General features: G+C 43.9%; 1 protein-coding gene across 2 annotated transcripts in view; it reads left to right on the top strand.

The window, feature by feature from the left end:
* Positions 1-331: 331 nt before the first annotated feature.
* The window catches only part of HDAC11 (histone deacetylase 11), a 32,067-nt gene continuing 15,829 nt past the window's right edge, over positions 332-16,569 (top strand). Inside the window, exons 1-8 of one of the 2 annotated variants that reach the window (XM_028720009.2) lie at positions 332-452; positions 1,493-1,706; positions 5,020-5,168; positions 5,569-5,669; positions 9,777-9,803; positions 10,463-10,579; positions 13,466-13,508; positions 15,295-15,371. In XM_028720009.2, coding sequence (XP_028575842.2) covers positions 1,513-1,706; positions 5,020-5,168; positions 5,569-5,669; positions 9,777-9,803; positions 10,463-10,579; positions 13,466-13,508; positions 15,295-15,371 — 708 coding nt within the window. In that variant the 5' untranslated portion in view covers positions 332-452; positions 1,493-1,512. The remainder of the gene's footprint in view (positions 453-1,492; positions 1,707-5,019; positions 5,169-5,568; positions 5,670-9,776; positions 9,804-10,462; positions 10,580-13,465; positions 13,509-15,294; positions 15,372-16,569) is intronic. The other variant, XM_077920433.1, reaches the window with a different exon arrangement.

Genomic DNA, 16,569 nt, shown 5'->3' on the forward strand with positions numbered 1-16,569 from the left:
GCCAAACTTCCCTCAGGAGACCCAGCAAGCCACAGCTGGAGGGAAAGAGCCCACAGCTTGCATGGAAGAGGAAGGCACCAGAAGAAAGCCAAGATGGAACCTTTTGCACCAGCGAGTGTTCACATGAACAGTTGTTAGTCAGTAGTAACGTCGTGGGCGGAGCTTTGGCCGGGACTTGCAAGGATCTCTTTCGGACACTTGGCATGGCCAATCCCGCCTCGAGGCGTCACGGCCCCCAACCCACCGAGTGGCTCCTTCCAGGGAGAGGTGGAAGCAGCTGCGCCAGCGAGCCAATAGGCCAAGCGGAGAGGCGGAGGCGGCGGCGGCTGCTCTGCTGCAAGCAATGGATCCACCCTGCCTTTGCAGACAGGAAAAGGAAGGATTCCCGGCGGCGGCGGCGGCTTCCCGCACACCCCTTTGCTCGCCTCGTCCGGCTTTGCGCGCTGCAAGCGGTGGGACTCCATCGGAGCGCCTAGCGGAATCTGGGGAGGCTTCTCTCTGGAGCGCATTGTGCCTCTAAAGGAAAGCTACTGGGTCCTGCCCCCCCTACTCTCTCCAAGCCCCTGGATCTCTTGCTTTTCTTTCTGTGGTCGGGAGCAAGCAAAGCCATGTCAGCGTAAACATATATTTCAAACAGCGCGAATGTTGACCTTGGAGAACTGCTTGCAATTGCGCCGCTGTTCTCCCCCTGCTGGTTTCGTTAGAAATCTGCAGAGCTGCAAAAAAAGGACGGGTGCTCGCAAAACAGCAGCGGCAGCCGCCCCTGGATCAGTCCCTGAAAGAGCGTTGAAGAGAAGCTTGCAAACTCTTGCAGTTGGAAGGAATGCAGCAAATGGTCATGGAGGGCAGCGGGATTGAAGGGGCAGGATCCGTGCACCAGGGCTGCTTGCACATGGCATGGTGGAATGCTACCATTAATGTGTGGGGAGGAGACGAGGAGTTGGGGGGGGGGATGCCAGTGGGAAGCCGGGTGCCTATGGCTGGTACTGCAAGAGTTTGCAAGAGATCCCGATCTCCGCCTCGTAGAGTCGCTGATGTTCGCCTTAAAGATTTCTTACTCCGTTCCCCACGATTTTCAGACGCTTTGATTTTGCCCTCCGGGGGGCGCCCAAGCCCATTTTGTTAAAGCTGCGTTATATATCATATACTATATATCATATACTATTCTCCAATAGTTTAGACCTGGAATTAAAGTTTAGGAACCAGCAAACCTCCTAGAACCGCCTGCTAATAACATTGTTTTTTATAGAGACGCCTACCCAGAAATTTAGACTGTTGCTGTGTGTTTTGATCTGTTTTGGGTTTGTTGCTGGTTTTATTTTTCTGGGTCTTTTAAATTATTGTTAAATCTTTTTACCTTTTCCGTGAATTGCTTCGAGGGTTGTTGTTGTTGTTAGCAGTGTATATGTTTCTTTAATGAACAAATAAAACATATGGGGCCCCCCCAATCACTATTTTATTTTATTTTATTACTATTTTTAAACCAACCCAGATTCTTCCTCACCTGCTTGAATGCACCTGAACACCTTTCTCTACCAGCCTGCCCCACACCGGGTGACCTCGGGCCCCCTCACTATCCTTCAGCCTAGCCTACCTCACAGGGATGTTGTGCGGAGGCTGAAACAGGAAACGGGCGCGCTGATTGGTTGGCTGGCCGCTTGGGCCGGCGTCCCGACGCGCGCCGCGCGACAAACCAGCTCCGCGAGGTGAGGGTTCGGGCGGCGGCTTCGCTCGGCGGCTCTGAGCATGCTCGCGGGAGCCGGGCATGCTCAGTTAACAACGAGGCATGGGCTCCCTGGACCTGCGTCCCGTCCGTAGATGTCGATAGATACAAGTAGATAGGTAGATGGACACGCGAGGGGGCACCATGTGAGTAACGAGCGGCGGGACTGCGTGGGCCCCGGGCGGAGGCAGGAGACGCGAGGAGGGAGGAGCCCGGGCAGGTCTAGCGACCGCCGCTCCTGCCTCCGACGGGGGACGGCTCAGGCGGAGGGAGGTCGAGGCGCCCTCTGCTTCGCTGCCTCCCCCTCCAGCGCTGGGTGGGATGGGGATGCTTGCCCTCGGGGGAAGGGAAGCAGCCCCCACGGGCCTGGCTGCTATTAGTCCCTATTAAATTACACAAAAAAAAACCCCACCTCTTTGTGGCTACTTTTGTCCTGCCTCATAATAACCCAACGACGTAAGTGCTGCTGCTGCTGCAGCCTCTCGACTCCAGAGAGTAAAGCAATGGCTGGAATAATAACTCATAATAATAATAATAATATCATTTATACCAGTACCAGATTTACATATAAGCTAAACATGTTCTAGCTTAGGGCCCCCCTCTCTTGTGCCCTCCAAAAAAAAATTAAAGGGAAAAAAAGATGTACATTTCCAAAATATAAGATAAGAAACAAAATAAAGCCTACATACAGCAACAGTGGCAAATGGCTTTAGATACCTATTAGGTCCATAAATTGCCATATAGCATATATTTAACACAAAAAATGACAGTTGGTTGTTGATAAAGGACAGCTGGATATATAAAGGGCCCCATTATCTTCAGTAGCTTAGGGCCTCATCAAACCTGAATCCGGCCCAGCAGTGGGTGACCAATCCTATCTGGTTGGGTTTCCCTAGCTGGCCACTCTGGGCGGCTTCCAGCAAAACATAAAAACGTGACAAAATGTCAGACCTTAAAAACGAAACAAAAAAGCTTTATTATTAGTATTAAGAGCCTGTAAGGTCTTTTTGAGGACTGCAGTCACCTTCATTCGCGGCAGTGTTGGGTGGTTTGTTTGTTTGTTTGTGTGTGTTGTTTGTGCACAAACAGGTAATGGGGTGGGGATAGTTAAACATTTCAAATGGGGAATTGTATGATGTGACAGTTGCATAATTAGGTAATGCCAGTTTGCAACACCAGCAGTTGGTTTGCACCTTGGGAGATGAGGCTTGTTAAAGAGCAGACCTTTAGTTCTGTGAATAGCATGGTTGCATATAGATAATGCATTTATTTGAGCCAAGTAAGCGTCAAGTGGCTTGCTGGATCCTGAACTTCAGAATGTGGTACTGTGTTTTAAAAATTATTATTTTGCTGTTTGAACATTTTTATTCACGGCCCTCTTAGCTAAGGATGAAAAGTTGCATCAGAAAGTGGTAAAGTTAAAGGGACCCCTGACCATTAGGTCCAGTCGTGACCGACTCTGGTGCTCATCTCGCTCTATAGGCTGAGGGAGCCGGTGTACAGCTTCCGGGTCATGTGGCCAGCATGACTAAGCCGCTTCTGGCGAACCAGAGCAGTGCATGGAAATGCCATTTACCTTCCCGCCGGAGTGGTACCTATTTATCTACTTACACTTTGACGTGCTTTCGAACTGCTAGGTTGGCAGGAGCAGGGACCAAGCAACGGGAGCTCACCCCATTGCGGGGATTCGAACCGCCGATCTTCTGATCGGCAAGTCCTAGTCTCTGTGGTTTAACCCACAGCGGCACCCGCGGCACTCTTTCTAATATTATCCCAGTCATGTAAAATACAGTACTTAATTCTAAATTAAAAGTTTTAAAATTAAAAATGTTCATTTTTGGAGTGAACCCTGTGATATGACTCTCACATTCTGTGTTGTTCTAAGTGACAGAAATCAAATTAAGGCTGCAGTCTTGTGCACTGTTACAAGAGAGTAAATTACATTGCTCAGTGGGACTTTTGAGTGATATGCATAGAGTTGTGCTCTAAAATGCTTGCATTTTCTATTATATCAATTGGAACAATAATCTGTAATGAAATTTCCTGAATGGGAATTGATTTTAATTCAGGCAGGCAAAATACTATACATATTTATTTATTACAGTACTGTTTTGCCTCAGCTTTCAATCTTTTCTTACGCCCTCAGTTTTGATTAGGAATGGCCAGTCATACCATGTCTCCCAGATACACAACTTAGCACTTCGTGTTCTTATAAGAGGATTAGACAAGTTCCAGGAGGACAAGGTTTTCTATGGGCCCCTTACAACTCTACAGTTCTATGAATACCAGGAGGGGAGAGTGCTGTTGAACTCATGTCCGCTGTAAGAACAGGATGCTAAACTAGATCATTGGCCTGATCCAGCAGGTTCCTGTTATGTTCTCATGTTTAGGGAGGAGCTATATATTACAATTGGCAGTTGGGCCAATTAACGTGAAATTATAATACATTTGGCTCCTGTCCTCTGAGCTAAAAAAACAGCATGAAGGATGTGAGGACATCAGGGACAGGTAGGAGCCATATGTGTAGCTATTGAGCATGGCTCAGTTGGTAGATCACGAGACTCTCAATCTCAGGGCCATGGGTTCGAACCCCACATTGGGCAGAATATTCCTGCATTGCAGGGGGTTGGACTAGATGACCCTCGTGGTCACTTCGAGTTCTATAATTCTGTGACTCTGCTGCTATCTAGTCTTCATGTGCAAAGTCTCTTGCCACATTCTACAGTCCCACGTGTGCAAGCTGCTCCCGCCAGCTGCGCTCATTGGCTTTGCATGGCCAGAGCCAAGTGGGCTGGGCGGATTGGTTGGCACTTCCAGCAGTGGGTGACCAAAGACAAGAGGCCTTTTCTGAAGGCTGCTTGAGATGTAAGAGGGTGGCTTTCCCAGCCCAGAATGCCTCCTGTGCCCAACAAAGCTACAAGCAATGACATTTGGTAGTACTGGATAGTTTGGTTTGGCCTCCCTCACTTTTGATCTCTTATAATGAATGGTATTATGCCTGTTATGCATTCCACGTCTGGTGCTCCGGAGGGCAAAAGAATAACTGGAAAAAGAATATTCTTGTCTATGTTGCGTTACATAATTTGGGCACATTTATGTGGAATGTATTTAATAATAATGATGATGATGATGATGATGATGATGATGATGATGATAATTTTAAAAAAAATTATTTATATCCTGCTCTCCCCAGCCAAAGCCGGACTCAGAGTGGCTAACAACAATAAAAGTAACACAGTTTACAGTTTTCTCCTTTTTGGTATTTGGATATCTGATGTTGTTACTGTTTCTGTTAGGCCTCACAGGACAGAACTCTACCACGACATCCCGCCAACATGCTGGCCGATTGTGTATTCTCCAGATTACAATATTACATTCATGGGACTGGAGAAACTACATCCATTCGATGCTGGAAAATGGGGGAAAGTAATAAATTTTTTGAAAGGTAAAGTGCGTGCCGAACGGAAAGTCTCAAGCTTTGTAGAAATTGTGTTGTGTCAGTATTCTGTAAAAAGCCAACCTGCAAGAAGTAATTCCATGTAGATAGTTACTGATGTGTGCAGCAGTTATGATTACTTTGGTATTTTTATTGTATTTTATATGGACGATTAGTATGCCTTCTGTGTGTTAGATCTGCAGTTCTGCACTGCCTGAAAAGCAGCAGTGGTATAGCCATCGGTCCTGAATAAACTATCGTTTCCTGCTTAGTGCGCAATGGAGTTTACAGCAAAGCAGAAGCCTAATTTAGTAATGGAAAATCCTATGTGCTGTCTTCTGCAGGATTGAAATGTGTGCCTTATTTACATGAGATGTTGGATGTAATGTGCTTTTCTTTTTCAATTCAGAAGCAAAACTAATTGCCGATGATCTGATTGTACGAGCTCGAGAAGCAACTGAAGAAGACCTTTTAGTTGGTCACACAAGAAGCTACTTGAATCGATTAAAGGTGTTGTATCTTCTACTTGTGTTTGAAACAAACTTTGATCCCCCCGCTCGTCCTGTATGTTTCTCTCTCTCGCACACACAGAAAACAAAATCCTCAGTACACGTCAGTGAACATAAAGCAGGAAACGGCAAAAACATTTTCTTTCATAGCTTTAGAATTCTTGTTTTCATGATTTCCCCCCTAAGTCTTAGGTTAGAACATAGTCCTTAGGTTATAGTGGCGGGTGGGAGCAGTGTTGATTAGAAAATTAAAAATACAAATCTGCCACAAATTATCTATAAATAAAAAAACCCCTGAAATCATTAAGAAGTTATTATGTAATTTTAGAACTATGTTTTGATAGAGTTTACCTTGTGAAGTTTTATATTTTAGGGAACTCAAATGGCAGTACAGACCAACGGTAAGAGGAACGTGAGTGTCTAGATTGAGAGACACGCCTTAGTTGTACTCTCTTCTTGGTACCTCTGTTTGAAAGCTGGAAAAGCCAGTTTCATATTAAAGCTTCACAGAGATTATCACCTGACTGCCTTTAATTGGAAGGGCTTGTTTGTATTGAACTATCATATGACCAATTAATGCAACTCTGATTTAATGCAAAGAACAATTCCCTTAAGATCTGAATTGGGATGTTCTCCAGCTGTGTTAGTAAGCAGAAGAAGATAGCTGATGTTACTAGCCTTGTTTTCACGTCACAAAAGGCACGGCGTGTTTTTAACTATAGTTTAATGGTATGGGTGCTTCCGTCTTCCCATGGGAGTCCCTAGCACAGCTTTCCTCCCTGCTCCCTAGCCACGGCTCAAACAAGCTATATACTATGGTTTACTCTGTCACCAGAAACCTAACATTGGTCTGTCTGTTGGTTTTCAAACAAAGCATGAGCAACAAGCAATAAATAAAGCAATATCCTATCTTGTTGTAGTTGCTCATTTGCATAACCCAGGCTTGAAAATTTTAAATGGAAAACTGTTGAGGGAAGTTGAATTCCTCTCTCCTGAAATTGGTTTTATATAAACAGTCACTAGGGTCCCAGTACTAACAAAGCAAAGCAAAGCAAAACAAAAACATTGGGAGCAATTGAAGCAACCACAGGGTTTCCGAGCCACCAAGTTTCTCCCTGTCTTTCAACTCAAGTTCATTCAGGTTTTTAGGTGACAGTCTTGAAGCAGTTGTGACTCTTTTCAGGAATCAGTTTTATTTTGCATGACTCAGTATTACATTGCAGACATTTTTGGGGAAAACTTAATCCCCTTCTGATATATACTGCTTTCCTCTTTACTGTAGAATATTTACAGAAATCAGGAGTGCGTTATGGTTTTAACTGTACAATTTTTATAATTCTCAAAATTTGCCTTTTTTATTGCCATTCCATGTCTTTGGCATTTACTGGGTCCTGTTACTGTTCTTGGCCATCTCGCTAACTGTGTGCATTTCTTGCTTGAAATGTCTGGAAGATTCCCCACCACGGCTGCTACTCCAAATCAGCCAAATTGGGCTGATTTTTTTAAAAGGATGTTTTTGTTTTTGTTTTGAAATCACTGAGATTCTGCTGAATGCAAGACCATGTGTCATTTGGCTGATTTTTCTTCAGATGATATCTTTTAAAACACCACTTAAATTATATTGTCCGTAATTCGTATACAGGTGCAAAACTTAGGTGTGTGAGAATCTCCCAAAGATGGTTTTTACTTGAGAGCCCAATGCTATCCTTTACAGGGGTGCATTCTCTATGCATGCATGTTTTTAAATCTCAGTGATGAGAAAAGATGATTAAAAACCCTAAAGAGATGTGCAGTTTATGCTCACATTTTAACAGTTTCTACACTGTAATTTTTATGCCTTTCTACTATCTTAGTTCCAGACAGTGGAAATCCAGTCTGCTAAATTTGCATTTATTTAACACTTGGGCTCAGTGCAGACCATAGTTAAGACATCCTTTTCCTTCCTTCCTTCCTTCCTTCCTTCCTTCCTTCCTTCCTTCCTTCCTTCCTTCCTTCCATTTTTGGACCTGTGAATGATAATAAGAGTTATGCATGCCCCAGGTTTTTTGTTTGTTTTTACTAATAGTCCTTAGCCTAAGGACTGTGCAACTCCACTTTTGATTGTGTTGCAAACTCTGGTTTTGATTTAACCACCTTTAGAGAAAATGCTTCTGTAGATGCAATGCTAACCCTGGTTCATTCAGAAAATGAAGTAAAGGGTGAAGTTCATGCAGAAGGAGAATTGTGTGTAGCCATTGCTTAAGTTTGAGAAGGAGACAAGGCAGTATTACATTTGCACTGGCCTGCGTGCAAATTATGCTGACTTCTGATAGCTCCTTGTTTTGAAAGTTTTCCCCCCCAAGAGCTGCGTTTGTTTCTTCCTAATGAAGAGTAATAGCGGGAAGGTAAACGGCGTTCCGTGTGCTGCGCTGGCTCGCCAGATGCAGCTTGTCACGCTGGCCACGTGACCCAGAAGTGTCTGCGGACAGCGCTGGCTCCCGGCCTATAGAGTGAGATGAGCGCACAACCCTAGAGTCTGGCAAGACTGGCCCGAACGGGCAGGGGTACCTTTACCTTTACCTTTAATGAAGAGTAAAGTTCCGCATTTCATGGATGCCATTTTAGGACTGCTGTTATTCTCCCTATGCCAAGTTGGGGGACTGACAGTGGGCTTTTAATTTCTCGATGCCTGTCCTTTACTGGGGTGTGTTTGTCATAGCTGTCAACCTTCCCTTTTTTTGTGGGAAATTCCCTTTATTCCTGTGCCTTTTTCCGCTGCTTCCCACTGCTATCCCAGATTGTTAGATATCCTGTAGACCGTCCCTGGGACAGGTGAGGCTGCTGATCCCTTATTTTCGAGGCTGCTGATCCCTTATTTTCAAATCTGAAAGTTGACAGCTATGTGTGTTTGTGTCTGGATTTGATTTTGAGTTTAGGAATTGGTGTCAATAGCCAGATAATAGCAGTTTGACTTTGCTTTTGCTTTGGAGCTAGCAGCAAGATTTGTGTCTTGGCCATTCCCTTATCCTCCATCCTCCAGGGATCCTTTACCTCCATGTCCTGCAACGCAAACAGAAATAGAACTGGTTATGTACTGTTTCATATGGTGGGTAGAAGGGAAATGAGAAATTAAAAAGCAAACAGAGATTCCCAGGTTTCCTAGACCTTTATCTAGACCAGGGGACTGCAACCTTTAAGACAAAAAGAGCCACTTGGACCCATTTCCGAAGAAAAAAAAACTGGGAGCCGCAAAACTCCTCATTATAAAAATAACTTTTTTGTCACTTTTTTTATTATTTCTTTGTTTGACCCCTCAGAATTACTCCTCCTCATAGAAATAAACGTTAAATTAACAAGTTACCTTTTTTGTGTGTGTGTTCCTCACTCCCCTTTCAATGCAATGACCAGCATACATGCCCCTTACAATGTAGCGGGTGGGCGGGAAGGTGATGTTGGGATGGTGCGTGACTAACGCATGCACCGCCACCATGCGACGTCACAGCCAGTACAGCGCCCGCCACAGTGGGGAGTGTCGGGGCGCACAATGCGCCTCCTCCCCTCGCTAGTATCCGCCCCGGAGCCACGGCAAAGGTGTAAAAGAGCCACATGCGGCTCCGGAGCCGCAGGTTGCAGACCCCTGATCTAGACTAACCCTCATTTTAGCCAGCTTCCACACCAGTGGCATTGTCTAAGATAGGAGAAGAAACCCATTCCCAACTCTGATCATGCAGTTGTGCTTATCCTAGCCATATAATCAAGCCAGACTAATAATATTTCTCAGTATATACACCACACTGGTTATTTTTCCCTATGAAGAGACAATGTTTGGGTAGGTTAGTAGCAGTGCTTCTAATGCAAAATGGTAAAACTCATGTTGCTTTTGTGGGACGTCTATCAAGACAATTTGCCATATAGATTTAATACTTCTCCCAAATATATCGCTAAATTATATTTCAGTACGTCATCCCAGACCAAATTTGCGACATCGGCAGGAGAACCTTTCAGTGCTTAAGAGTCGCGTCGCAAACCACTCTCTGAAACATCGTAGAGTTTGCAGTTTAGTTATGGCTGTGAGTTGTTCAAGATGTTTGAATATATTTTCTTCCAACTTTCTTTGTACTGCTTACAGAATCATATACTGGAAAGCGTTGAAGAGGTATTCCAGAAATCATTTTGCGCTTTTGCTGTACACTTGGAAGTGCTATGAATATGAAATACAGTTTAGTTATTTGTTGTACTGTCATTTTCAGTGTGCTGTTTTCCCGCATTAGCTAATTATGGCACTGAAATCATTGCCCTTATCCATTGTTGCTCTGTACTTTTGCCTTCGTAGTTAACGTTCTTCTGGTTTTTTTATGTTTTCTAAATTATTTTTATTCCAAAGCATTATCAAAGAGCAGCAATGACTGCTTTACTTCCGAGTCCAGTGATCTGAATTAAAAGATGGTATCATATAGCGATTTAATCTGCTCGTCTCCTTCGCTCATCTGCACTTTTCCTGGATATCATTGGTGCTTTTTGTAATTTTATTATTTGTTTAAATGCACACGTTTTTGCTTCGCATATAGCTGTGTTTTGAACAGATATGAACCCTAAACTGTCATACTAGGGAGTAAGTCCTGTTCGCAACACTGAGGAATTTACTTCTGAGTAGACATGTTTAGATGGTGATGCTAATGAATCAGTTATTTAAAGCTGCCCACCTGTAAATGCTGACTTGGGAGCGAGTCCTATTGAACTCAACAGTGCTTACTTTTGGGTAGACATGAATTGCCCTGAGAGCAACTAATCCGTAATCTTTTGTTTTCTTTCCAGTGGTCCTTTGTTGTGGCGACAATTACAGAAATCCCACCTGTTCTTTTTCTGCCCAATTTCCTTGTTCAGAGAAAGGTGCTGAGGCCCCTGAGAACTCAAACTGGAGGAACAATAATGGTAAATATTTTGTTTCATTTTCTCTCGCTTCTCTTGATTCTAATTCTAAAGCAATTTTAAAAGGGCAAAACACATATTTAATTATTATAATTTTTAGGTCTATAAATAGTTATGCCCCTTGGCCTACGTGCTACGAAAGGACAAAACTATCTTTGATGGAAGGAATGTAGGAAGCTTTGTTATACCAGATCTAGTGATGTGAAATTCTCGAGAATAATCTTTTGGAGAATATTCTCATTTAATGAGAATATTAGAGAATTTTCATTTGAAATAGGTGAATGCCACATTAACATTAAATATATTATCATTATATGATAATATATTTCAGTATGTCAATTTCTGGTAAATGGTGCCTTGTACCATTGAATGGTGCTGCAAAAACCAGTTACTGGCACTAAATAAAAATATAGAAACATCAACTGTTTAAATCAAGGCCACCTCACATGCTGTTACACATCACTGTATAGGCCTAGGTACTTTAAGTGTATAAAGCATTAAAGCTTGTTGTTGTTGTTTAGTCGTTTAGTCGTGTCCGACTCTTCGTGACCCCATAGACCAGAGCACGCCAGGCACTCCTGTCTTCCACTGCCTCCTGCAGTTTGGTCAAACTCATGCTGGTAGCTTTGAGAACACTGTCCAACCATCTTGTCCTCTGTCGTCCCCTTCTCCTTGTGCCCTCCATCTTTACCAACATCAGGGTCCATGGGACTCTCAAGAGTCTCCTCCAGCACCATAAGTCAAAAGCATCAATTCTTCGGCGATCAGCCTTCTTTATGGTCCAGCTCTCACTTCCATACATCACTACTGGGAAAACCATAGCTTTAACTATACGGACCTTTGTTGGCAAGGTGATTTATTTGCTTTTTAAGATGCTGTCTAGGCTTGTCATCGCTTTTCTCCCAAGAAGCTACTTTCTGTAAAAACAAATAAAAAAATCACACCATACAGTGGTGCCTCGCAAGACGAAAAGAATCTGTTCCGTGATTCTCTTCGTCTAGCGTTTTTTTCGTCTTGCGAAGCAACCCCATTAGCGGCTAAGCGGATTAGCGCTATTAGCGGCTTAGTGGTTATTAAAGGCTTAGCGGCTAAGCTGTTAAAAGGCTATTAACGGCTTAGCGGCTTTGAAAAAGGGGGGGGAAGCGGGGGGGGAAGGGCGAGACTCGCAAGACGTTTTCGTCTTGCGAAGCAAGCCCATAGGGAAATTCGTCTTGCGAAGCGCCTCCGAAACGGAAAACCCTTTCGTCTAGCGGGTTTTTCGTCTTGCGAGGCATTCGTCTTGCGGGGCACTACTGTATGGCCAAGGGTTTAGAATTGTTAAGAATAATCTCTCTCTCTCTCTCTCTCTCTCTCTCTCTCTCTCTCACACACACACACACACACACACACACGGCTATTACATATAGTTGAAATACATACAAATTCAAATGTTCATCAAATTAAATGAATAGCATTTTTAAAACTGAAAAAAAAATGTTTTCTGTAGTTCGCATTTCAGAACTGCCTATGGTGAATGATACAATGCTCAGTAATGTAACTGTATTTCAAAAAAAATAATCATTATTCATTATGGCAATATCACAGCTTGACATACGGTAAAACGGAACGAGTATGAGTGCCTGCGGAATTTTAAGGGAGCGGCTTATATTCGGGTATTGTCTTTTTTCCTTTCCCCCCTTGAATTTTAAAGGTGCGGCTTATATTCAGGCCAATACGGTAAAGGTGGATGTCCATATTTTCAGGGTGTGTCATCCAGCCAGGTAGCATAAGAAATGAGAGGGTTTTAGATCTGGAAGAAGGGGGAAATTATTTGTCATTAATGTGTTTTCAGCATCAGGCCCAGAAAACTGCTTTCTAATAACTTCCCCGTATGGCGTTTCTGCTCTGACTTGAATGACTTAACTCTTTATGTTTGCTGGACAGATTCTACAACCTTGACCCATGTTTCAGAGTAGACTCACTGAGTTCATTTCACAAATCTTCTTGATTTGCTGAATGACGTTTTTCAGCTTTTGTGCTGTACAGTGGTACTTCGGGTTAAGTACTTAATTCGTTCTGGAGGTCTGTTCTTAACCTGAAACTGTTCATAACCTGAAGCACCACTTTAGCTAATGGGGCCTCCTGCTGCCGCCGTGCTGCCAGAGCACAATTTCTGTTCTCATTCTGAAGCAAAGTTCTTAACCTGAGGTAATATTTCTGTGTTAACGGAGTCTGTAAACTGAAGCATATGTAACCTGAAGCGTATGTAACCCGAGGTACCATGTACTCGGTAGCAGCAGGTGCCTGAACTCCCATGGCTGTAGGGTTATTATATTTATTAGAAACACTATGGGACACCGTGAGAGTCGCTGGTTTGCTTTGCTTACAGTACATTTGCTTTTTGACACCTGTGCTTTTCCGTGCTTTTGAATCTGAAGTGCATCTTTCCCCCCACAGCTTGTTCATAAGTGTATTTATTCAGGAGGAAACATAATTGATCTCACTTAATTTTAATATTTTAATGTTCCATTATTTTAATGTTGTATTTTATTTTTGTTTTTAAGTTGTAATCATTCTTCTTGTTTTTATTATTGCTTGTAAGCCGCTCTGAGCCCGGCCTTGGCTGGTGAGGGCGGGGTATAAATAAAAAATTATTATTATTATTATTATTATTATTAATAATAATAATATTTTCTGTGCCTTGTTTTGGAAAGTCTGATCCAGCATGCTTTAGTTTTGTAAACATTCAAGTTTCCAAGCATTTGGGTATATTATAGAACAATTCAAAACACCCAGATTGAGATACACGGTAGACACCTCTGTTGCATGAATTTTGATAATAATAATAATAATAATAATAATAATAATAATAATAATGATTTTCCCCTCCCCTATTTCATTTTTTTGAAGGCAGGGAAACTGGCCATCGAGAGAGGATGGGCAATTAATATTGGTGAGTAGCAATGTATCTTCTTCCTCTTTCAATGCCTCTCGGCAAAAATTTTGGTCCACATTCTGCTCATCTTTTATATTTGCCCCGGTTTGTTCCTCTTTAGTCTTCACTGGTCACATCTAATCATTAGGCCAAAGGTTGCCAACCTTCTTGGGCAGGCATATGCAAACTCGGCCCTCCAGAAGATTTGGGACTACAATGCCCATCATCCCTGACCACTGGTCCTGTTAGCTAGGGATGATGGGCGTTGTAGTCCCAAAACATCTGGAGGGCCGAGTTTGCCTATGCCTGTTCTTGGGTCTGTGGTTCAGGTTTGCAAACCAGAGAAAAAGTTTTGTGCACCGCAACAAGAAGCTTGCACACTCTCCTCCAGCAATTAGATTTTTTAAAGGAGGCAACCCCCCATCTCCCCACTGTGACCCTCCCCGTTACCCCTTCTCTGTAGAAAGAAACTCTGTTGTAGTCCACTTAAATCCTAATTGCAGCCTGGAGGGGTTCGGCTAGGGAGGTGAAATATACTCAGAGTCCTGTAGTGATTTTTTGCTCTTTATTTCAGCTTGTAAAACAGTGATTCAATTGCCCCCCAAACCTCAGGCTTTTATATACATTATTTACACAATGAGTCCTGTCTGATTCTGCTTCCTTCCTGGAGCCTGATAGCAGTCCAATCAGTTGTTGCATTCTAGGATTCTACCAGCCTAATAGGCTGATTAACTTCCTCCTGAAGCCTGATTGGTCTTTTCCTGCAGGCCAATCTGTTGTTGCATTCTAGGATCCTACTTGCCTATTGTTCTAGGATCCAAGCTTAGTACAGTGGTACCTCGCAAGACGAATGCCTCGCAAGACAAAAAACTCGCTAGACGAAAGGGTTTTTTGAGCTGCTTCGCAAGACGATTTTCCCTATGGGCTTGCTTCGCAAGACGGAAACGTCTTGCAAGTTTGTTTCCTTTTTCTTAACACCGTTAATAGAGTTTCGACTTGACTTCGAGGAGCAACTCACAGCACGCGGTGTGGTAGCCTTTTTTGAGGTTTTTGAAGACTTTGGTGATTTTTGAAGCTTTTCCAAAACTTTCCCGACACCGTGCTTCGCAAGACGAAAAAAATCGCAAGACGACAAAACTCGCGGAACGAATTAATTTCGTCTTGCGAGGCACCACTGTACGTAACATATTGAATCTCCTTTTGATTAGAGAAGCTGCCATTTCCCACTTCTTTTTTTAAACACATAGGAGCAAAGAGAGTTTAGACATGCCCAGGTATTCAAAGTTGTCCTTTGCAGGACAAAAAGGAGGACAAACAGGAAAAAGGGTAGGGTTTATGGAGGGTTTGCTCATTAATGTTGTTACGGTGCTGGTTAAAGAAGCATGGCTCATGAAACAACCTGCTCATCAGCTGTATATTTATATAATGACAATCGTGTTTTCCATGGCGTCTGGTAGTTTATTTAAATACAGTATTCAGATTTTATATGCCTGTTGTCTTTGTCCATGGAGTTTCCTTGGCAGGGGTACTGGAGTGGCTTGCCGGTTCCTGCTCCAGGTGGATCACGTTTGGTCAAAACTTTCCCTATGACCTGTCCATCTTGGGTGGCCCTGCAAGGCATAGCTCATAGCTTCTTTAAGTTATTCAAGCCCCTTCACCACGGCAAGGCAGTGATCCATGAAGCTGCGGGAGGCAGTGGAAGACAGGAGTGCCTGGCGTGCTCTGGTCCATGGGGTCACGAAGAGTCAGACATGACTAAACGACTAAACAACAACAAATTCAGATTTACCGTTTCTTTTTCCAGGTGGTGGCTTTCATCACTGCTCAAGTGATAAAGGTGGAGGGTTTTGTGCATATGCTGATATCTCATTGGCTCTGAAGGTATGGAAGATCCACTGCAAGCAACAACACCATTTATTTATTTATTTTGCATAAACTTAACAAACGTCAGCATATACCTGTAGCCTAAATTTGTTATTAATGGATCAGATAGTGCTGCATGTGGAAATGGAGTGCTATCTCTGAAAGCTGCTGTAATCCTAGTAAGATAGGTATGTGTCAGGGAACTGCCATCGGAAAGACAGGAGGTGCAAAGGCTCACGGAGGTTGAGAGAGACGTAGCAGCTGAAGAGGGAACCAGTAGGGGGAGATCAGGAACTCCAAGGGAAAGTGAGTCGGAGGGATGGCTCAGAGACGCTTCCAGCGAAAACAGTGGGGAGGTCTCAGGACCTCCTATAGGGACACCCACTCCTCGCCGGAAACTGTCACGCCGAGAGTCCAGGAGACGTGTTTCCGTTAAGGAGCTTTTATGTTGGAAACGATTCCGAAAGCAACCACTTTCGGATTCTGCTAGCGATTGACGCAGCCATGCTGGAGGGGCTCCGTCACAGGCAGAGGTTTGAAAACCTGATCAAACTCTGAGGGACTTGCATTTTACGCACAAGCAGCTCATCATCCCATCACAGCAATCCGAAAGACACCAAAAGCCAGCTTGTGCAGGGAGAGGCATCATGAGCGACCCAGCCGGAACCGGAGGAGCAGGAGCAGCTGGAGGGGGTCCAAGCCTGGAAGAAAGGTACAGGGCGTTGGAAATCCAGCTTGCCATGCAAACGGCAAGGCTTGAGGAGAGGAGGGCTCAGGATGCAGAGAAGGGAAAGGAGAAAATCACCCCGCTCGCCAGAAAGGTGCCAGGATTGGTGCAGAAATTCGGGGGGGATCCCAGAAACTATCATGCCTTTAGAACAGAGATGCAATACGCTCTCAACCTGCAGTTTGATGACTTCCCCGACGAGGAATCGCGAGTGGCTTTTGTAATTGGCCATCTCGAATCGGGGGCGAAGGACTGGGTTAGACCCCTGATGGCAGTGAATAATGAGATCCTAAAGGACACGAGGAAGTTTTTTCGTGCCATGGACCTGATGTTTTCCAGCGACATTGAGCAGGGAGTGGTGCGAAGGCAGTTAATGGCTTGCAAACAGGGGAGCCGATCTGTCCGTGAGTACTGGACTGAGTTTACTATGTTGATTCATAAATTGGGGTGGGACCTATTGGCGGAACCCATCCAGATGCTTTTCGAAGA

The sequence above is a fragment of the Podarcis muralis genome, chromosome 2 (assembly GCF_964188315.1).
Source record: "Podarcis muralis chromosome 2, rPodMur119.hap1.1, whole genome shotgun sequence".
NCBI lineage: Eukaryota > Metazoa > Chordata > Lepidosauria > Squamata > Lacertidae > Podarcis > Podarcis muralis.